We start from the raw sequence: 23,629 nt of genomic DNA on the forward strand, positions 1-23,629 counted from the left end.
TTAAATTACTTTGCGCGTCATAAAATTCCGTTTTACAGCACATTTATATGCCATCCCCAGTCCCTAATAATGTCATTTTAACTCCTCATAGATGAAAAAGTATTTGAATGTTATGCTTGAAATGGACTTACGGGGTCTAAATTCACCTGCATTCCTTTATTCTGTTACTACCCAGGCGGTGGTTTCACTTGTTGGCGTTTCCCTGTGTCCTCACCCAGAAGGTCCCAGACAGCAATACTATGGCTAGGGGCAGTGCGCACCCCGCAGGCCCGCGCCGCAGCAGCCACCTCTCGGTGGGTCTGCCCGAGCCCCCCGACCTGGGAGCCGCCTTTTAAAGGCTCACGTGAACGCGGCGACGTCCTCGGGCGGCCACGGCGCCTGCGCGCGGAGGGGGAGCCGCCGGAGGGGGAGCCGCGGCGGCCGCGGGCTGAGCTCCAGGCCCCAGGCGCTGGCGGGCTGGATCTGGACTCCCGGGGCGGCGCGGGCGGCCGCCGCACCGTGGCCGCTCTCCGTCTCGTCGGGCTGGCTGCCGGGACCTGTCCGGGTTCCAATTCCACTTCCGCCACTTGGTGGCACCGGACCCACTGCGTCGGCGCGTGGGCGGGCGGTGGGAGCGGAGCTCGCCATCCTCGCGACCGCTGATTGGCTGCTTCCGCTGTTCTTCCATCTTCCTGCCCGGGGCGTTCGGAGGTGCCGGGACCGAGGGTGTGCGGTGACCGCCGTCCGGGAGCCGGCCCCCTGAGAGCATGCGTTTTGAGTTCTCAATGGATCGTTAACCCCTCCACCAGCAAGTTTCCAGGAGTAGTTTGCCTTTGTATTACTGTTTGGATCGTTGGAAGATGCTGGCATTTATGTTCGCCTCCACACAAGGGTTTTGCTAGCATCTTAAATGATTATTTTTCTCAGAAATGCTTTATATTTTCTTCCCCAGTTGCTCATATCTTTATTTTTCATGACAGATCTTGACGACAGTATATGCAAAAAATATATAAAGATGATAACTAATATAGTTATACTGAGTCTGATCATTTGCATTTCTTTAGCTTTCTGGATTTTGTCTATGACTGCAAGCACCTATTACGGTAAGTCTGAATGTCCCGAGTTCTTTTTTTAAATAAACTAACCGGTGGAATTTAAAATTGTACCATTGTGAAACCCAAAACTTCTATCCTCCGAATATAAGTTGGTTATGAATTGTGTTTACTTAACTTCCACAGCCTGGATTTAATTTCCCAGAAAGTATAAACAGTGCCTTTAACGTTCTGAACCCTTTAATAAATGCTGCTTGTGATAACATTAGTTACATCTATTTCAGAATATGTAATTATTACATCTGTCTTGGTGAGAAATAACTAAAGCATAGTTTTTGTAAAGCACATAAAGTAATACTTTTAATAAGAATATTCATAATGTAGTTTATCAGTTTTATTTGTCCTGTAAAAATAAAAAAATATATAGTGTTTATATTTGGAGATTTAGAGGATTTGTTTGCTGTTTGGTCATTTCAAAAGAACAGTCCTTTTAAAGTCTGGGGCCACTTTGCACAAATAGAAGGTACTCGGGACTCAAGTCTTTAAGGTTTTGCATCTGCATTAGAGCATAAGTTTGTATTTACACACACTTCTTTGGTACTTCTATAAAAACAAAATACTGCCCTGGCCGGTTTGGCTCGGTGGATAGAGCGTAGGCATGCAGATTTAAAGGTTCGATTCCTGTCAAGGGCATGTACCTTGGTTGTGGGCACATCCCCAGTAAGAGGTGTGCTGATTGATGTTTCTCTCTCATGGACGTTTCTAACTCTCTATCCCTCTCCCTTCCTCTCTGTAAAAAATCAGTAAAATAAATTTAAAAAATAAAAACAAAATACTGTTCAGTTCAAGGAGAAAAGTGAGAAATAGAGTGAGAAACTCATAAATGATTATGTTGTGATTACCAGTTCAGAACTTAGTCCTCTTTCAGAGACATGTTAATAATCGAATGGTGTTCTCCAGGGTACGGAAACACTCTGGGCTCGTCATCATAGGGACGAAAAGGGGCCACATGCTACCTGACTAGCTCAGGGAAGACCTGCATGGTGGCCTTAAAGTAACAAAACAGGATGGTCTGAAATTAAAACTTAAAAAAAAAATTTATATATATATATATATATATAAATTTTATATATATATAAATTTTTTAAATTATATATATATATATATATATATATATATATATATATATATATATATATATATTATTGATTTCAGAAAGGAGAGAGAGACAGAAACATCAGTGATGAGAGAGAATCATCGATTGGCTGCCTCCTGCACACCCCCCACCAGGAATGGAGCCCAAAACCCAGACATGTGCCCTGACCAGGAATTGCACTGTGAATGCTCAGCCACTGAGCCACGCCTGCCGGGCTGAAATTAGAACTTTTTATACTAAAAGCAGTTTGTGGTGGGTAGTCATGCCCTTGGCCAGCATCTTCCCTGACAAAGGTCAATCTTTACCTTAACTGAGCCTGTCTATTGTCTTTTTTCCTCTACAATAACATTTGTTGGGATGTCAAAGTAATTTTCCTTTTTCCAGAACCCTCAAAGCACAGGCACCACTCTGCAGAGACCACAAATCCCTTATTGTTATTTAGTTAATTGTTGGCTAAACTATCCTGCACCCACCTAAGTAAAAAGACTATGTGTCTATCATTTTACTTTTTATCCAATCCCAGACGTTTCCCCACTTTGCTTTCTCCCGCCTCCCTAATCTATCACCAATGGATTTCATGTAACCCACTTAACGTATCCTCTTTCAATTGTAATGTATAAACTGCCATTCTCTGGAGCATAATCTCAATCCGTTGAGATTTTGTTTCCCGGAAATTGTCGACAGTTGTGGCTCAAATAAACTCACTAAAATTCTTCACAGGTTTGAATATTTCTTAGATTGACAATCATAATGAGTCACAGTAGGAGATGAGGGGTTGGGGAGGAGAGATAAGAGAGGAGATTCTCCTTAGTAACAGTATTAACTATGACGAACTCAATAGAATAAAACAGGATTTGTAAATTGAAGGTCCCCTGGAGCCACGCACCGGATGTAAATGAGTGAAGCTGTCCCAGGTCTTTGTATATTAAACACAAGGGAATAGTTTTCTCTCTCAGAAATAGGATTTTCACCGGTTTTTTTTGTTGTTGTTGTTGAACATATGACCTTCTTTGTCTTTCATTTTCCTTTTTTTAAAAAAATATATTTTATTGATTTTTCACAGAGAGAATGGGAGAGGGATAGAGAAAGGGAGAGGGATAGAGAGCTAGAAACATCGATGAGAGAAATACATCGACCAGCTGCCTCCTGCACACCCCCCACCAGGGATGTGCCCACAACCAATGTACATGCCCTTGACCAGAATCGAACCTGGGACCTTTCAGTCCACAGACCGACGCTCTATCCACTGAGCCAAACTGGTTTCGGCTCATTTTCCTATTTTTGATAGGCACAAGCAATAGTTCACATTTTCCTTTACTGTAGTCACTCAGCCTTGGTGTTAGGGAGTCTGTCAGGAATGGTGGGCACTTCAAACGGGAAAACAATGATTCATCTAAAAGCGGGGCTGGTGTGCTCAGTGGTTGAACAACCACCCATGAACCAAGATGTCCCTGGTTCGATTCCCAGTTAGGGCACATGCTCGGTAGCAAGCTCAATCCCCAGTAGCAGGTGTGGAGGAGGCAGACGATATATGATTATTCTATTTCTCTATCTCCTTCCCTTCCTCTCTCTCTAAAATCAATAAAAACATTTTTTTTTTTAAATAAGAGAGGCAGCCTCTCTTCAACTATAGTCAATTCTGCCACATGGCTCAAGTTTCCAGTTTACAAGGCAGAAGCCAGGAATCTGGATTGGTATATGAAATCTAATCTTTAAATATTAACTCAAGCCCCAGCCGGCTTGGCTCAGTGGATAGAGCGTCAGTCTGTGGACTGAAGGGTCCCAGGTTCGATTCTGGCCAAGGGCACATGCCTGGGTTGCGGGCTTGGTCCCCAGTGGGAGGCGTGCAGGAGGCAGCCAATCAATGATTCTCTCTCATCATTGATGTTTCTATCTCTCTCTCCTTCCTTCTTCTCTGAAATCAATAAAGAAATATATTTTTTAAAACAATAAATAAATATTAACTCAAATTGTTTATTCTTTGATTTTTGTTTTTAGTTTGTTTGTTTTTGGTACCTCAAATTGTTTAAAAACGTTATGCTAGCCAAGCAAAATACCTATGAGCCGCAATCTTTGGAAAAATCAGTTGCTAATCATTAAATCCTGAGATATGCAGCATGTGAGAATCTTACTTAAAAAAAAAAATCTCTGAAAGGCAGAGAGAGGAACAATTGGACAGTATTTTAATCTAGAATGCAGTTATCAATGTTTACAGCCAAGACTAACCTATGCAAGCTTCACACAATTTACACTCTACCTTTATAATTTTTCAGGTAACTTACAGCCTATTTCTCCTTGGCGTTGGCTGTTTTCTGTTTTTGTTCCTGTTTTGATCGCATCAAATGGCTTTAAAAAGAAAAGTCTAGATCACAGTGGGGCTTTAGGAGGTATGTTTTGCTATTGAATGTTTAACCATATAGTAAGTGCATGCTTGTGTAATTTAAACTCATGTTTTCTAAATTCTGAATATACGAGACTGTAAATCATAATGTTATAGTTATACATTGCTTAGCATTCCTATTCTGTCAAGTTTTCAGATAATAACATACCCTTTTAGTGTAATGTACAAATTTAACTTGGTAATTTATAGCAAGTAAATTAATAGACTTTTGAGGACCTTGGTTACTCTGCTCCTTTAGTTGGATTAAACTATTAGTATCTGCTAGCAGAAACATTGGAGCATGCTCCCTAGGTATGAAATAAAGGAGCCATTGGAAAAAATAGCTAACAGACATGATTTTTTTTTAAGAATATTTTTTAATATATTTTTATTGATCTCAGAGAGGAAGGGAGAGAGAAAGAAACATCAATGATAAGAGAGAATCATCGATCGGTTGTCCCCCTACTGAGGATCAAGCCCGCAACCCGGGCATGTGCCCTTGACCGGAATAGAACCCGAGACCCTTCAGTCTGCAGGCCGACACTCTATCTACTGAGCCAAACCAACTAGGGCCATGCTGATATATATATATATTTTTAATATATTTTATTGATTTTTTTTACAGAGAAGAAGGGAGAGGGATAGAGAGAAACATCGATGAGAGAGAAACATCGATCAGCTGCCTCCTGCACACCTCCTACTGGGGATGTGCCTGCAACCAAGGTACATGCCCTTGACCGGAATCGAACCTGGGACCTTTCAGTTCGCAGACCAACGCTCTATCCACTGAGCCAAACCGGTTTCGGCCATGTTGATATTTTTATATGACTTTTGTCTTACCATATAATCAATAAGTATTAGGAATGGTTGTTATATTTATTTTGTAAATGTAATGTTATACGTACCATGTATCAAGCACTCTTGTGAGCACTTTGGAAGTAGTACCCTGTTTATACTATCTCCTTAAATATAATAATAGAGTTATGCTTTGCTAAAAATATCCTTTCTCTGGTATCTTTGCCTTGATTTTTATTTTTCTTGATTATAGCAAGAAGGGTTAAGTACTTCTTGAAGTTGTCTGCCTTTGATTTCCCTGTTGTATATTGACTTTCTCTTATTTTTCTGATCTCTACTTTTGTTTTTTGTTTTCTGCTACCATTTTCTTTTCTGCCTTCTCACCCTTGGGCCTCCATTCATCTCTACCTAGCTTACCGTACTTTCCGGCGTATAAGACGACTGGGCGTATAAGATTTTCCTGGGTTAAAAAGTCATTTTATATGCCGGAAAATACGGTATATTGGACTATATTGATGGGATTAGATATAATGGATTAGATATATTGGACTACCGTATTTTCTGGCATATAAGACGACTTTTTAACCCAGGAAAATCTTATACGCCCAGTCGTTTTATATGCCGGAAAATACGGTAATTTAGAATTAGAAGATGAGTATTTGAATCTTAGCACTGCTACCTGCTATCTCTATGATCTTTGCCACCTTGCCTAACTCCACAGAGCCTCACTTTTCTTTATCTTTTGTGAACCAGGTCCTATGGAGTTATTGGTAAGGCTCAAGCAAGATAATGTGTGGGACAACACATCTTTTAAAACTATACAAACATTCACCTTTAGTGATTTATTATCTGTTTTCAACCATATTATAAAGTCCCTGAAGACAGTGATCTTATGCTTCTGTGTCCCATGCTTCTTTAAATAGTGTTACACACATAATAGGTGCTTAGGAAACATGTAGATTGATTTTAAAACCTCTGCTCTTTTCCTAGTCAGTTCATTCTATGGCATGTTGATATCTTTTTTGCTTGTATCTTTTTTCCCCCTTAAGGACAAAAAAATTGTAATGCTGATTTAAAGTATATCACAGTACTTGGGAATAGTGTTGTGGAGTATGACTACAAGTCACTTAAACTTTCAGTGTTGTAATTTTCACATCTGCAAAATAGGAGGGGATAATAGTACCTTGGGCACTGACTTATCATGAGGAGTTATCCATGTAAAATCTTTAGCATAATACCTGGCATGCATAATAATGTTTTACAAATGTAAGCTATTATTGTTTTTATTCCACTACTACTATTCATAGTCAAAGGAATTTTACTAAAGTTTATCATATTATGCCATTACTGTGCTTAGGGTTGAGAAGAGTTTCAGAACTTCCACAGGATCTGGGTGTTTAGAATCCTTATTGACATAGGAACATATAGCTCAATGTTGATAGAAGAATGAGAGGGAGATTGAGGCAATGCTTAAAGTGAACACTAAAGTGGAGGGCTCTAGTCTCCTTGAGAGAGTATTTCTAGAATGTGGAGTAAATCACATGAGAGGATATGTGGGAAAATGCTTGTAAACTGCAAAGTACTATGCAGGTGATTTGCTCCAAAGAAATATTGTCTAGTCTAGTTATTCACTGTATTCCTTTGAACATGTCAGTGTGGACAATATGTCATCAGGCTTTTGACTGGAAAGTTTGAATTTAATTTCACTTGCCAAGACTATTAGTCTTAATGGTTTACCATTTTTTTCATTCAATTGTTCAACAAATATTTAGTGAGGGTTCCCTATATGCCAGGCACTGTTCTGGGCACTTAGGATTTAGTAGTGAACAAAATGAGTAAAAATTCCACTGTCAGCTTACATTTGTAGTCAGGAGAGACAGATGATAAATATGATGGGTTTGGGGCATTTAATCCCCTGAAGGAGATGCTGTAAGTGTACTGGAAGTGCACAGCAAATGGGGGTGTTGTCAGGAAAGGCTGGTGATTGTCTCACAAGGATGATCTTAACCGCGTTTTTATTTTTTTAAAATATATATATATATATATATGTATATATATATATATTTTTTTAAGTATATTTTTATTGATTTCAGAGAGGAAGGGAGAGGGAGAGAAACATCAATGATCCGAGAGAATCATTGATCGGCTGCTTCCTGCACACCCCCTACTGGGGATCAAACCCGCAACACAGGCATGTTCCCTTGACCGGAATCAAGCCTGGAACCCTTCAGTCCGCAGGCTGACACTCTATCTACTGAGCCAAACCAGCTAGGGCCTTAACAACTTTCTTTAACATAGTTCAGGTCTGGTGTTCAGTCTTTCTGAAATGGAAACCTCATTCTATCAGGTACCCAGAGTTGATCAGAGCCTAGGAACCTGGTTTGTGCTGCTCATTATTGCAAGGGACTGATACATGAGCCAGAATGCTACTTCATTCATCTGATAAAATATGGAACTACCAGACCAACTGGAATGTAAACATCACTGTTCAGGCAAGCCCTGTTGTAGTCAGGTTATTTGAGAAGTCAAAAGATAATTAGAAGGTTGCTTGGGTAAGAACAAAGTCTGAGAAACAGTAATGCAGGTCCACAAATCAAAGGGTCTCCTTCCTTGTACAGTGCTCAACAAGTCTGCCAACCTCTGGTTCTTTAGGCCTTCATGTTGTTAAACAAAAAGCCTGCGAGGCCGAAAGCTTTTGTGAAAGAAAGGGGTTACTGAGTCATATGCTAGCCAGAAAAAAAGATCAGGTCCTGGGACATACAATCCAAAACACCAGCAGCAAAGCCAGATGGAGAGGCAAGAATGTCTTTATCTTATCTTATGAAATAAGGCATTATGGACTTACTGTTGAGGAGAACTGATAGGGCTCTTTTAAAGATGTATCTTTCTCTAGGTAAATTACATGTGATACAATTGATTATATTTGAGTTTATTAAATTATAAAATTTTGATAATGCCAAAGATTATACCTAAATCACCTTGGTTGGAATTTTGGGTGTAACTTCACTCCCACCCTCATTTGTAGACAGTTTGTAGACAGTTCTTACCCAGATGGCATCTAGTGGGTACAGAATTTACTTATTTTAAAGTCAGAAGTCAGCCATAATCCTTGAATCTTCTAGTGCTTTGGGAGCACCTTATTTTGTTTTTTTGTTTTTAATATATTTTTATTTATTTCAGAGAGGAAGGGAGAGAGATAGAAACATCAATGGTGAAAGAGAATCATTGATCGGCTGCCTCCTACACTCCCCCTACTGGCGATGGAGCCCACAACCCCGGGCATGTGCCCTTGACCAGAATTAAACCCGGGACCCTTCAGTCTGCAGGCCGACACTCTATCCACTGAGCCAAACCAGCTAAGGCACTACCCATGATATTAATTAACATTTATTAAGGGGCTTCTACATACTGGAAAATATAATCACATTATAAAAATTATCTCTTTTAAATTTTTGCAGTAAGCCAGTGAGGTAGGAATTATTATTCCTCTTATTTCCTAACTAGAGGCCCAGTGCATGAATTCATGCATGGGTGGGGTCCCTGAGCCGATTGGGGCTGGGCCGATCGGGGCCTGCTGGCCGGGGGAAGGGACGGAGGGGGGGGGGGGTGCAGGGGAGGGACCACAGGAGGTTGGCTGGCTGGGGGAGGAACTGCAGGAGGTTGGCCGGCTGGCCAGGGGGAGGGACCGGCCAGGAGGAGGGACCGTGGGAGATTGGCTGGCTGCAGGAGGTTGGCTGTGGGAGGGACTGACCACCAGGGGCAGCTCTCACATTGAGCATCTTCCCCCTGGTGATCAGTGTGTGTCATAACAACTGGTCGACCAGTCATTGCAGTTGTTCAGTTGTAATGGTCGCTTAGGCTTTTATACATAGAGATGAGAAATCCAAGCTTTAGGTTAGGTAACTTCTCCTAGTCATGTAGAGGTAAATGGAGGAGCTGAGATTTGTACTCCACACTATTCAACTGCAGAACTACAGCACTTTATTAGTATGTATTTCATACAGCATTAGCCTATTTCTTGCACTCTCAATTAAAATGTACTAAATTTAAGTAAAATGCCAATAATTGAGTATATCTGGGTAAATCAATCAATAAATGTCACAGTTGCAGTACTTGAACCTTGAGCTAACCAATGAAAAGAGTTACTACAAAAATAGGACCCTGGTCTCCTATTCTATTATTTAATAAAATATAGTTTAATACTTATTTATTAAATAAATATTAACTTATTTGACACTTATTTAATCTTTTATTTCATTACTTACTATAATTTTGTTTAATGTGTTATTTAATAAAAATCTTCATATAGCAAAATTGGATATATTTATCGTAAGAGTTACAGAGAACAGAATTGTCAGTCGTAGAGTTAGTCAGAAATGGAAAAGTTTGTAGTTAAAAAACAAGCAGGCCACTCCAATAAATTCAGTGGAAAGGGAAAAAAAAAAAAATACAAGCAGGCAGCCGGGACAGAGCTACACAATGTAAGTGCCTTGGTGTGGTTATCACATTCTGGGAAGCTGGTATCCCTCCAGGGCTAAAACTTGGATTTTTGTCAGACCCACAAGTTAAGACTTGAAGCAGCCAAACTTGTGAGAGACCAATTTATAAAGCAGAATGTAAATTTCTTGGGTGCCACAGATATGCTCAGTGGTAGATTAGCACATTCTCTCCCTAAAAGAAGGTTTGTGAAATTAGTATGAAAGTGTGCCTGAGAATTCAAAAGAGCATATAGAGAATGCTCCCTTTTGTGTGAGGAATAAGAAAAAATAACAAAACATGCATATATCTGCTTATCTTTATCAAAAGAAACAATAAAAAACTGGAAAAAAAGTGAAGTTGGTTACCTACAGAAAATGGAGGGAGAGCAAAATATAGAGGGAGGAACAGAAGGAATTTGGGAGGAAGTGGCATTTCTGAGTATACTTTTTTATATAAGTTTGATTTTTGAAAGCGTGCCAGTGTTTTACAGATTTATGAAATTAAATCAGTAAAGATGGAGGGGGGAATCTAAAACTGAAAGCAAACTAAAACAGATGAACACAATTGTATTTTAAATTAATATTATAAGCACACTGAAGAAAAAAAAGAAAATGAATAATTTACTAACACAGTATTTAACTATGACTTGGTTAGGGGGAGGGGAAAATTGCAAACCAGTCCAAAATTATTTTTGGTAGGTTTGTTTTTGTCATAGTAGGGGTGAAGCAATTCGAAAACAGTTTTAGATGTAATAAAGGATTGTGCAAATGAGTGACATTGTCATTGTTTGAAGCCAGGTTTTTTACTAAGGAGAAAGAGGCATACAAATATGGAATGGGGAAAGCAATAGAGAGCCTGTGGAGATGGATTGGAAATAGAGTTATTGGTGTAATCTTGTGGTTTCTAAAATATTTATGTGTATGAATATTTACATATATATGTGCACATATATATGCATGCATATATGTATGTGCATGTGTGTATATTTGTGTGTATATGTGTATGCCCTGTCCACAAAAAGCAAATATACCCCAGTAGCAATGAGCACAGTGTGAGCCTAGACCTTCACCGCTAATATCCATTCCCCACTAAACTGACCCAGAGCAGTTTATGAGAAATGGCTCTTTCCAGGGCTGGGGCAAAGTAGATTTGGAGTGAGCCTATAGTATCTTGTTATGTCAGAAAAAAAAAAGGGAAATCCTTTAAAAATAATATGATGGGGTCATGTCACATGGGCACAGTAGTCTGATTTTATCTTTTAGTATAACCAGCCCTGCCCTCTTTTGGTTACTATTTGCATAGAAAATCTTTTAAACTCCTTTTATTTTCCACCTATTTGTGTCATTGGATTTAAAGTGAGTCTCTAGTAGACTATATAGATTTATCATGTATTCTTATTCATTTTGCCAATCAAATGTGTTTAATTTACATTTAAAGTAATTATCCATAAGGAGAGACTTCTGTCATTTTGCTATTTGTTTTCTATATGACTTACAGTTTTTTGTTCCTCTTTTCCTGCATTACAGTCTTTTTTGTGTTTAATTGTTTTTTAATATGTCTTTATTGATTTTTTAGAGAATGAGGAAGGGAGAGCGAGAGAGAGTGAAATATTGATGAGAGAAACATCAATCAGCTGCATCCTGCACGCCCCTTACTGGGGATCAAGCCTGCAACCCGGGCCTGTGAAAACCAGTGATCTCTGGGTGCATGGGATGGCTGCCATCCAACTAAGCCACACTGGCGAGGGCTAATTATTTTTTTGTAGTGTAATGTTTTCATTCTTATTTCCTTTTGAGTATATTTTATTTTATAACTATTTTCTTTTTGGTTACCAAGAGAATTACATTTAACATCCTAAAGTTATAACATTGTACTTGGAATTTTTTGCCAGCATAACCTCATTAACATTTTAAGACTGTCTTAATTTCTCCCTCATGTTTGGCTAGATATAGTATTCTTAGTTTATTTTTCTTTTCTCTTAGTACTGACTATAGCAGCCCAGTGCCTTCTGGCCTTCTGGCCTCCAAAGTTTCTGATCCCTTGTTTGTGACCAGTTGCTTACCTCTTACTGCTTTCAAGCTTCTCTCGTTGTCTTTGGAAAGTTTGATTATAGTGTGTCTCAATGTGGGTCTCTTTGAATTCATCTATTTGGAGTTTGTTGAGATTTTTGCATGTTTATATTCATTTCTTTCATCAAACCTGGGAAGTTTTAAGCCAATAGTTCTTCAAATAATTTCTCTGCCCCCTTCTCCCTTTCTCTTCTCCTTCTGGGATTTCCACATTTGGATGTTGGTCTACTTAATGGTGTCCCACAAGTCCCTCAGACTCCCTTCAAAATCTATTTTGTTTCTGTTCTTAAGATTCAATAATTTCCATTATTCTGTATTTGAGTTCACTAATTCTTTTTTTAAATCCTCACCTGAGGATATGTTTTTATATTTATTTATTTATTTGTTTGTTTGCTTTGTTAATCCTCACCCAAGGATACTCTTCCATTGACTTTTAGAGAGAGTGGAAGGAAGGGGGAGAGAAAGAAACACATCAATTAGTTGCCTCCCCCACACGCCTTGACCAGGGCCAGAGGATGGAGCCTGCAACCGAGGTATGTGCCCTTGACCAGAATCGAACCTGGGACCCTTCAGTCTGCGGGCCAATGCTCTATCTCCTGGGCAAAACCAGCTAGGGCTTACTGATTTTTAGAGAGAGAGGAAGGAGGGGAGAGAGAGAAATATTGATCAGTTGCCTCCTATAGGCATCCTGCCTGGAGATTGAACCCTGACTAGCAATTGAACCTGCAACCTTTTTGGTGTACAGAACAACACCCAAACCAAATTAGCTACCTAGCCAGGGTATACTGATTCTTTTTTCTGCCTGATCAAATGTGCCCTTGAATCTCTAGTACATTTTTTGTTTCTATTATTGTACTTTTGAGTTCCAGTATTTCTTTTTGGGTTCTTTTTAGGTTTTCTATCTCCTTGTTTATATTTCCATATTGTTCATACATTGTTTTCTTGACTTTCACCACATCTACCTATATTTTTTTGAGCATCTTTAAGTCACTTGTTTTGAAATCTTTGTTTAGTAGGCCTACCATCTGGCTTTCCTTAGTGAACTCTGTTCATTTATTTTTCCCCCCTTTGAATGGGCCATATTTTCCTCTTTGTAGGCTGTGTGATATTTTTGTTGAAATTAAATAATGTGGTAACTCTGGAAATCAGAATCTCCTTTATCCCCATGGTTTGCTATGTTTTTGTTTTGTTTTTGATTATTGTAGGTTGTCTCTGTGTCAAGGATCAGCCTGAGGTGTAAAACCTAAGGTCTTGCCCTGACCAGTTTGGCTCAGTGGATAGAGCATCGGCCTGCAGACTCAGGGGCCCCGGGTTCGATTCTGGTCAAGGGCATGTACCTTGGTTGCGGGCACATCCCCGGTAGGGGGTGTGCAGGAGGCAGCTGATCGATGTTTCTCTCTCATCGATGTTTCTAACACTCTATCCCTCTCCCTTCCTCTCTGTGGAAAATCAATAAAATATATTGGGGGAAAAAAACAAAAACAAAAACCTAAGGTCGTCTCAGTCTTTTTTGAGCCTACGCCTTTCCCACATACATGCAATTGCTTTTGAATGGCCTAGTCTTTAAAATGTCTGGCTCCCAAAAGGAGGAAAAACAGAAAAATGAAGGAGAGGAGGGGGCCAGCCATTTAAATCCCTTGAAAGTTGCCTCGGTGAAACAGGGAGGGGCTTGAAACAGTGTAGGGTAGCTGCCTGCCTTTGTGCCTGTAGTTCTGTGATCAGAAGTAGCGCTCAGTGATCAGAATACAAATCTTGATATTTAGGAAACAAGATCTTTATTGCCCACCTGGTTTCCACAAGCTGTGTACAAGTTGCTCCTGCAACTCCTGCACTGCCTGCTGACAGTGGTTGAAGGGAAGCTGCTACCTAGCTAAGAGCTGAAATTAACAGAAATTAACAGCAGCTTCCCCCAGACCTTCCACTAGAAGTTACAAGTCTTCAATAGACTAGAGTTCTAAAATAGTTTTATCAGACAGATTTTTTCAGCTCAGTTCTTGTCGGAGTGGGAGAACAGATTCCTGGTGCTTCCTACTCCTCCATCTTCCCAGAATCCTAATTCATTTTTATAAGGTTAAATAGCCATTGTGATAATAGAAATGAGGGTGCTTAGCTACCTTGATACCAAACTTTACTCACTAGAACACTTTCAAATTTTGTAACAAAGGGCCTTTAAGGAATTTTGGTGTGATTTAAAAAGCCAATTTCAATATATGCTTGTACTTTCCTTATAGAAATACCTATGGAGAGGCTTTATAATTTTTTACTTAACCCACAGCAAGTCTCGAGCACATTTCTTTGATTTAGCAGTTGATGTCAGGGCCTCTTTGAATATTGCTATGACGAGAGCACACCTTTCCTTTTTTTCCTCTTCCGTGTCATGAAATGTAAGCTTCCTTTTTGCTTGTTTTCCTGATTGAACTATAGGTTTTAGAAGCTTTTCTTAAAATTGGACACTCATGGAAAAATGAAGAATATCCTCTTTCTTCTTTGTTTGCCCAAACAAGCAAAAAGAGAGAGAGAGAGAGAGAGAGAGAGAGAGAGAGAGAGAGAGAGAAAGGTCTCAAAATCTAAATCTAAAATCACATTTACAGTATATATTCCATTTTTGGTTCTACAGGCAGTCCATAATTATTTTCATAGATTTAAGTAGGAAAACTTATCCAAGAGATGCTCTGTCTTCTCACATAGTTTGTGAGGCTCAACACGAGAGCATGTGAAACTTCTTGGAAAAGGATAAAAAGCTTATATTTTAAATTTTTTTCTTTATAAATTGGAAAACAAATCCCAGGCTATGGGAGGAAAATGTAAAAAATAGAAACCTGGAAGACTTGATAGTCTTACCTCCCTGAGAGAACCACAGTTAATTTGAAAATTCTTTGGACTAGCCATCCAAATATTATATACTAGAGGCCCATTGCATGAAATTCGTGCATGGGTGTGGTCCCTAGGCCTAGCCAGCAATCGAAGCTCGAGCATCTGGCGTGGAAGGGCAGGTCCCAGCTGACCTCTGGGCCCTGGGCAGCACCTGGGCCCCCAGACCTCCATGCACCCCCCTCCACCTGAGTCATGGCGCCCAAGTCCCCACATGGAGATGCGGTGAGCACGGCTGGATGCCGCGGGCAAGGGCGCAGCGTGGGCATCTGGGCCGCCCAGCGGCGCTGCACAGAAACCGGCGGGCAGTGCACTCTCTCCCAGCCGGCCTCACAAATCAGCTTCTGCGCGAACCCACGGGGAGCCCAACCAGCCCCTGCGGTCCCAATGGCTGCGGCCCGGCTCACCTGGAAGAGGCCGTGCGGGTACGGGGCGGGATCCTCGGGGGCTCCTGGCACCTGAGTGTGGGGGCTTCCCCTGCACAAGAGCCCTGGCGTCCTGGGTGGGGGGAGAGTAGCAGGGGGAATGAGAGCGAGCTCGGCAGACACCCCACATTCTCTACCGCACCTCCTGCTTCCAGGTAGCCAGCGAGAGGTCGCAGCCCCCCACCTGGGCACCGCGGGAAGTTGGTTACTGCCCCCTGGTAGTCAGCGCACGTCATAGCGAGTGGTTGAACGACCACCTGAGGGAACAATGTGCATATTAGGCTTTTATTATATAGAAGGATAATATATATAATGCATATTGTTTAATAATAAAATCATATTGTGTTCTGCAATTCCATTATAAAGTGTTTCAAAAATAATATTTTACATTTACATAGCATAGTTTGTGTGAAAGGAGGTCAGAATATAGTAAGAAATACATCTCAATTTAACCAAACTGACATTTAGTTTACTGTTTGGTAATACCTTAATTGGTAAAAATGGATATGTATATTTCAGGTTATAATGTGAAAATAACCAGGGAAAAATCAGTTCTTTTTTTCACAGTATTAATGTTTGGATTAAGTATAATTCTGTGTGTATATGTGTTTCTTTCAGGGCTGATAGTCGGATTTATCCTAACTATTGCCAATTTCAGCTTTTTTACCTCTTTGCTGATGTTTTTCCTTTCTTCTTCAAAACTCACTAAATGGAAGGGAGAAATAAAGAAGCGTCTAGATTCAGAATATAAAGAAGGTAACATGAGTTATATTTGACATTATTTAATATGTTTTTATTTTTAATTGATTTCAGAGAGAGGAAGGGAGAGGAAGAGAGGAATGAGAAACATCAGTGATAGCAATCATCAGTCGGGTGCCTCTTGCATGCCTCCTACTGGGGATTGAGCATGAAACCTGGGCATGGGCCCTAACCCGGGAATCTAACCGTGACCTCCTCATTCATGGGTTGATGCTCAACCTCTGAGCTGCACCAGTCAGACAATGTTTGACGGTATTTCAAAGAGTAACTTTGTTTCATCCTAACATATAAGCTTTTAATCAAAACATGTTTAGACTGTTGAAATAGATAAATGTTATATGAGAATTAAATTAGTAGCCTGATTTAATTTATCATTACTTCACCACAATAACAAGTAAGAGCAAAATTTTAGAAGCACTAAAGTCTTTCACTATTCTAAAACAATATAGAATGTGGGCAAAGGTACCATCCCACTTTTAGTCACTTAAAAATTTGTCATTTTTCTTTTCTTAAATGTTAAAATATTTAAGTTCCTAAAGCAGCGTAATTTTCCTTCTGAGAAGAAAACATTTCTTGTCCTTTTTGCTGCTAGGCGGGCAGAGGAATTGGATTCAGGTGTTCTGTAATGGAGCTGTACCCACAGAGCTGGCCCTGCTGTACATGATAGAAAATGGCCCCGGAGAAATCCCAATAGACTTTTCCAAGCAGCACACTGCTTCCTGGATGTGTTTGTCTCTCTTGGCAGCACTGGCCTGCTCGGCTGGTGACACATGGGCTTCAGAAATTGGCCCTGTTCTGAGTAAAAGCCCACCAAGGCTGATAACAACGTGGGAGAGAGTTCCAGTTGGTGAGTATTTCAGTTTCTTAAGAAAAAAAAATGAACAAAAGAAAAACTTTGATTTATTGTGTTTCTTAGTTAAGAGTCTTTGAGGAATTGTTAGTCTCCTTGATTGGAAAATTGCTGTAGTCTTAAAATGCAGAAAAAGTTAGCGAGCCCTAGATAAAACAATACAGAAACATAGAGATTGATTCACAGACATACCAGTGAGAAAGGAAAAGGTGGGGCGGGGGAGCGGACAATAGAGTATTTCTTGAGGGTCTAGTATGTGGTTAGTGCTTTCACATGTATCTCCGTTTCCCATTACTATTGCCAGCTACTAACACTTCTTTGTCATCTTTGTCATTGCCTCGTCCTCCCGTTCTTCTTTGTCCCTTGTCTTATTTTCCTCCTTTTCTAACTCCTTTTCTTTTTTCCTGCTCCTTCTTGCCTCCTTTTCTTCTTTTCCTTCATCATTATCATCATGAACAGCTAACATATTTGAGTAACTACTATATGCAAGGCATTGATCTACATGAATTACCATTAACTACTCTTAATAACATACGAGTTGGTTCTTTGATGATTTCTATCTTACAAACAAGGAAATTAAGGAATAGAGAAGTCAGGTACCTTCACTGCATTCACAGTCACAGCTGAACTAAGATTGAAACCAGGCAGTCTAGCTCCACTGAACCAGTCTACTTCACTGCTTAGAGTGTCAACAGTTATTGAGGAGAAAAGACTGCTTCCTAAGTAGGCTATGGTCTTAAGATCTTTGGATTAAATCAGAGAACCCTTTCTTTAAAGTAGTCTTGAGGGGATAGGCACCAAAATGTCCTGCTTTCCTTGCCTCTATTGTTTGCTGATTGTTAACAAGATGATTTTATCCATGTTTCTTCTTCAGGGACCAATGGAGGGGTCACGATAGTGGGCCTTGTTTCCAGTCTCCTTGGTGGTACCTTTGTGGGCATTGCCTACTTCCTCACACAATTGGTTTTTGTTAATGATTTGGACATTTCTGCTCCCCAGTGGCCAATTATTGCATTTGGGGGTCTGGCTGGATTACTAGGATCAATTATGGACTCATACTTAGGAGCTACAATGCAATTTACAGGTAAGAACATTACTTATTATTACAACTTACTGGTGTGTTAAAGAAATGGGAAAGAAATATGGAAAATAAAAGGATATGACAATGAAAACAACCCTAAAGACACCAGGAGTTGAGAGACCAGGAGTGATAAGGCAAAGTCTATGATTTTGACTTTCTTACTCTTTTTTGTTAAGCTCATTGAAAGAATTAGTCCTGCAGAACAAGGAGTAGAAGCTGTGTGGGGAGGATATGACAGTGCAGGAAACAGATGGTTTTGCTAATGGGACTTCACTTTATCCCAGGAAAGCAGAACGGGTTTGGGGATCAAATCATGTTAATGCCCTGTCCTTCCACTTGTTTTCCAAGTCCATTTGAGAGACAATTACTGTACTAATCTAACTATACACATGTGACTTTTTCTACTGTGACATCATGCTTGCTTTCCTCCCTACTGAGTTTTTAGCCCCACTAAAGATACAAGGGAGAGGCCGTTTTCCCAAAAGGTTTCTGTGCTTTGTCCTGACACTCTCCCGTCATGTCAGTGTACTGACATATTTTGTTAGGAGTATATTTACTCCACATGCTAGTCAACTACATTTTCTCCTTTGATTCATATAATTAAGCGGCTGGGAGTCTAGAGAAAGTTTCCCTGAGTACTGTCCTCCCAATTCTCATGCCCCAATATAATCTGCTTGCCCTTGCGCTCCCCTCACAACCAATCAAAATGTTTGTGCTCTCAGTTTTTTTAGTCTCGTCTCAATGCTAAGGAGGAATCAGTCTGATTTTAATTCACATCGAGGGCTCAATAATTGTACTCACACATGCACACACACAAGTTTTTTAAAGAGTTTTATTCTAAACTGGGCTCTAAAGTTTCTGATCGTATTGAGTGGGTTGAAAAACAATTGTGGGCTGTGGACAGGTTAATCCATTCATTAAATCTTGGTGTGCTTCCTTTGTGCTGGCACCATGCTGGGTCCTGGGCATCCATTGCAGAGGCTGCTGGCATGATCTCTATTCTCGGGGGCCTTATAGGCTGGTCTTGGAGGGGAACTACTGGGAAGGCAGGCCCAGTCTGCCAGTTTCATGTTATTTCTGCTTTTCATGTTCTCTTTTCTATTTCTGAATGAACTCCAGCAATGTTGAGAAAACAGTATTGAGGGGTACTGAAACCCATTTATTCAAAGAGGCCTTTTGTAATGAAGGGTTCCATCTCTTCTCACCGTATAGATTATCCACTAAAGTCATTTTATAAGTGACTGCTAATCTTTCAAAGATTATTTCCTTTGGAGGAAAAAGGGTGTTTTTTTATCTAGTCATTTGGATTTTGGACCTCACGTGGCTTCTTTTCCACTCTAGGTTTGGATGAAAACACTGGCATGGTGGTCAACAGCCCAACGAATGAGGCGAAGCACATAGCAGGGAAACCAATTCTTGATAACAACGCGGTGAATCTGTTTTCTTCTGTCCTTATTGCTCTCCTGCTCCCAACAGCTGCTTGGGGTTTCTGGCCCAGGTTGTGAACTTTATCTCATTTACGAAGGTTGAAACTGTGGTAGATCCAGCTAAATTTGCAATCCCAAGTTTCATCCTAAGAAGAATAATTGTAATGGCAAAGGGGAAATGCCAGCACCTCTCGTATCCCATTGTGATGGAATTCTACATTTTTCCTCTCATCAGTTAACATGTTCCAGTGAAAGACAAGAGTACATAGAACTTACCATTTTTTCTTCTGCTGAATGGAGCTTCTTGAGCAATAAAACCACAATGCCCCTGTATATGGGCATATATTGATCTGTTGAACTGAAAGTTTCTACATGGTAGGTATAAATTTTGTTTTGTTTGTTTAAACTAGTGTGGGGACTAAAAGTCATTCAATTTAAAAATGGTTCTCAGCTGTGCCAGAGAAATGCCACTGTGCCAATTGCCCAAATTTTATATCCATTTTATGTGGTTTAAACTGATGTGCGTGGAAGTCTGAATAAGTGTAGTATCCTGGGCTTCTTCCATTACTTGCCATTTACAATTGTGAAAGGTGTGTAGTTTGATTCCTAGGCTGTGAGGCCTATTCCACATTTGTTCTTCCTTCCTCGGGTTAGTAATGAAAATAAAATAAATGACTTTTTCATATGACCATTAAAATGCGTGAAAAAATATTTTTAAATAAAAGCAAGAGAAAGCTGCCCTGTATCTAAAAAATATGCACCTTACTATACATCTCAAGTTTAATATTTTTAATGTATTTTCTAGCTGTCTTTCAAATGTATATAGGAATATGCTTTACATTTGCATACCAAACAATTAAAAAGTCACTGGAAAATTATTTGGTAATCTAGAATTTACTGGAAGATGGATGCTATGATTTCCTGTGATATACCTGTTGTGCTCACCTTTACATATAGCCTCAACAAAAGAGAATTCTGCTTTTCAATTTTGTTCCTTACTATGATTAACTGTGTTCTAAAGGATTTTGATATGGTGTGGATTATTTTGCCAAAAGTACTTTAAAATATTTCTCATGTGCTTTCCATACCTGTCTTTCCCTGAGGAGAAAAGACTGTTTTCTCAATAGGCTATCTCAGTGAGAAAAAACAGCACTTAGCCACCAAATCCCTGGTGAATTGTACGTACTTTAAAGATGTAAACACAATTATGCAGCTTAATTATTCAATTTCCTAATGGAGTATCCGTAACTCCAGAAGGTCCTGAACATTTTAAAAATATATGGGTCTTTAATATATGTTTATTAAGTTAAGTTGTTTGACTCTAAACATGTTTCTTTAAGTCATTGAAAGCTGATAATCAGAACATATTTCTGGAGGAAAATAAAAAACTAGTTTGGCTACCTGAATATTTGAGGACTGTGATGATTCCAACATTTCTTAATACATGTGATGCAATATTCATGGTTTTGGAACTAATGAGTCAGAAAATTATTGTTAGGCCATGTTGGCAGGGCAAGTCTCCTGAGATTATTCTACCTGCCAAGACTAGCTATGTTCTCTCTCATTTATCATAACTTGCCCTTTCAAAATTTATTTTCTACATGTGATGACAACACTTTTTTATGTTTGGATTTTTAAAAATAAAATTTATTACTTAAGTAATATTCTGAATTTACTTTTTAAATAATTAGAATATTAAAGATAAAGTTAAAATATCTTTTACCTCCACTTTCCCCTCAACAAACCTCGCTCCCTCTCCCACCTTCTCAAAGAACTTTGAATCGTTTCTACATAGTAATTGTTTGGGGTGTATTTTCTTTTTAATCAATGAAATTTTATTACTGTCATTTTGCAGTTTCAATTTGGATGCTTACATCCAAGAAAAAAAAAAATTAAAAGAATAGAGCCCGGGCTTGTTTGGCTCAGTGAATAGAGCGTCAGCCCGTGACTGAAGAGTCCCGGGTTCAATTCTGGTCAAGGGCAAGAACCTCAGTTGCAGGCTTGATCCCTGGCCCTGGTCCGGGCCTGTATGGGAGGCAACCAATCAATATCTCTCTCTCACATCAATGTTTCTATCTCCTCCCCTCCCTCTCTCTCAAAATTATCCTCAGTTGAGGATTAAAAGAAAAAAAAATTGTGAATTTAAAGTTTTTCTCTTTCTTTTTTAAAATAGGTTTGCTTTTGTATGTTTTTTATTTTTTATTTTACTTTTTTTTATTTTAGAGGGATGGAGGGAGAGAGAAACATCAATCGGTTGCCTCCCATAGACACCCAACCCTACCCAGATAACCCACAATCTGGGTATGTGCCCTGAACAGGAATCGAACTGGCAACCTTTCAGTGCACGGGACAATGCTCAACCACCTGAGCCACACCAGCCAGGGCAAGTTTTTCTCCTCTTACGAATGAGAAAGGCTATGAGAAAGCCAGACAATATCAAAATAATTATATCGTAGGGAGTACAATTTAAAAAGGAATACTGTTTAGCTATTAGAAATATTTTAGACTAGAGGCCCAGTGCACGAAATTAGTGCACAGGGGCGGGGGGGGTCCCCTCAGCCCAGCCTGCACCCTCTCCAATCCAGGACCCCTCGGGGGATGTCGGACATCCCTCTCACAATCCGGGACCACTGGCTCCTAACTGCTCATCTGCCTGCCTGCCTGATCGCCCCTAACTGCCCTCCCCCCACTGGCCTGGTCGCCCCTTACTGCCCCCCCTGCTGGCCTGGCCTGGTCACCCCCAACTGGCCCCACCCCCACTGGCCTGGTTGCCCCTAACTGCCCCGCTGCCAACCTGGTCGCCCCTTACAGACCCCCTACCAGCCTGGTCACCCCCAACTGCCCCCCTTGCCAGCCTGGTTGCCCCTCACTGCCCCCCTGCTGCCCTGGTCGCCCCACACAGCCTGCTGCTCAGTCGTTTGGTCCCCCCTCACTAACGCCCCTGCTGGCCTAGTCGCCCCATGCAGCCTGTTCAGTCGTCCGTTCAGTTGCGATGGTCACTTAGGCTTTTATTATTATAGATGCATATTTGTTGACATCAAAGATAAAGTAAAAATTGTTTAAAAATCAGAATTGACAGGTTTGCTTTCATTTTGTTTTAAAAATATTCATAGCTATTTAGCCATTAAAAAAAAGTCAGGCCCTGATGGTGTTGCTCAGTGATTGCACCAGTTTGATTTCTGTTCAGGGCACATGCCCAGGTTTTGGGCTCAATTCCCAGTAGGGGGCGTGCAGGAAGCATCCAATTGATGATGTTTCTCTCTCATCAGTGTTTCTATCTCTGTCCCTCTCCCTTCCTTTCTCTTTAAAAATCAATAAAAATATATATTTTTTAAGAAGGTCAGGATGTATATACACTTAATGTTAATTAGGCTGGAAGGTGGAATTATTAGAGTTTTAACATTTACTTTAGTTATATTTTTAATATATTCTACAATTAATATTCTTGTTTTTGTAATTAAGTACTGTACTTTCCGGCGTATAAGATGACTGGGTGTATAAGATTTTCCTGGGTTAAAAAGTCGTTTTATATGCCGGAAAATATGGTATATTGGACTATATTGATGGGATTAGATATAATGGATTAGATATATTGGACTACCATATTTTCCGGCGTATAAAACGACTTTTTTTTTTAATATATTTTTTATTGATTTTTTACAGAGAGGAAGAGAGAGAGAGATAGAGAGTTAGAAACATCGATGAGAGAGAAACATTGATCAGCTGCCTCTTGCACACCCCCTACTGGGGATGTGCCCGTAACCAAGGTACATGCCCTTGACCGGAATCGAACCTGGGACCCTTGAGTCCGCAGGCCGACGCTCTATCCACTGAGCCAAACCGGTTTCGGCAAGACGACTTTTTAACCCAGGAAAATCTTATCCACCCAGTCGTCTTATACGCCAGAAAATACGGTAATGCAGTGATTTTTGTTCAAAGGGAGCCTGGGAAGGAAAGTGGTCACCTGATTTATCACTATACAGTACACAGGGGACATGCTATCTTTTCAATAAATGGAACTGGGTCATTTGATACCCGTATGTGGAAAAAAATCTATCTTGACCCCTTTTGCACATCGTTTAGAAAATCAATTCCAGCCCTGGCCACTTTGGCTCAGTGGATAGAGCATCGGCCTGTGAACTGAAAGGTCCCAGGCTCGATTCTGGTCAAAGGCACATGCCCAGATTGCGGTGGGGGGCATACAGTAGGCAGCCAATCAATGATTCTCATTATATATATATATATATATATATGTATATATATATATATATATACACACACACACACACACACACACACACACACA

At 40.1% G+C, this 23,629-nt stretch overlaps 1 protein-coding gene across 1 annotated transcript; it reads left to right on the forward strand.

The window, feature by feature from the left end:
* Positions 1-368: 368 nt before the first annotated feature.
* On the forward strand, positions 369-20,729 carry TMEM19 (transmembrane protein 19). Its single transcript, XM_079775745.1, has 6 exons — positions 369-1,082; positions 4,461-4,574; positions 15,825-15,962; positions 16,558-16,812; positions 17,690-17,899; positions 19,238-20,729. The coding sequence occupies exons 1-6, from the start codon at positions 890-892 to the stop codon at positions 19,399-19,401; spliced, it is 1,074 nt and encodes a 357-aa protein (XP_079631871.1). The 5' UTR covers positions 369-889; the 3' UTR covers positions 19,402-20,729.
* Positions 20,730-23,629: the final 2,900 nt, after the last annotated feature.

Source organism: Cnephaeus nilssonii, assembly GCF_951640355.1.
Source record: "Cnephaeus nilssonii genome assembly, chromosome: 6".
In the NCBI taxonomy this organism is placed as follows: domain Eukaryota; kingdom Metazoa; phylum Chordata; class Mammalia; order Chiroptera; family Vespertilionidae; genus Cnephaeus; species Cnephaeus nilssonii.

Coding starts and splice junctions, on each gene's coding strand:
- TMEM19 (XM_079775745.1), top strand. CDS start 890: ATGATTATTTTTCTCAGAAATGCTTTATATTTTCTTCCCCAGTTGCTC. Junction 15,963..16,557: donor AGATTCAGAATATAAAGAAG/GTAACATGAGTT, acceptor TTTTGCTGCTAG/GCGGGCAGAGGAATTGGATT. Junction 17,900..19,237: donor AGCTACAATGCAATTTACAG/GTAAGAACATTA, acceptor TTTCCACTCTAG/GTTTGGATGAAAACACTGGC.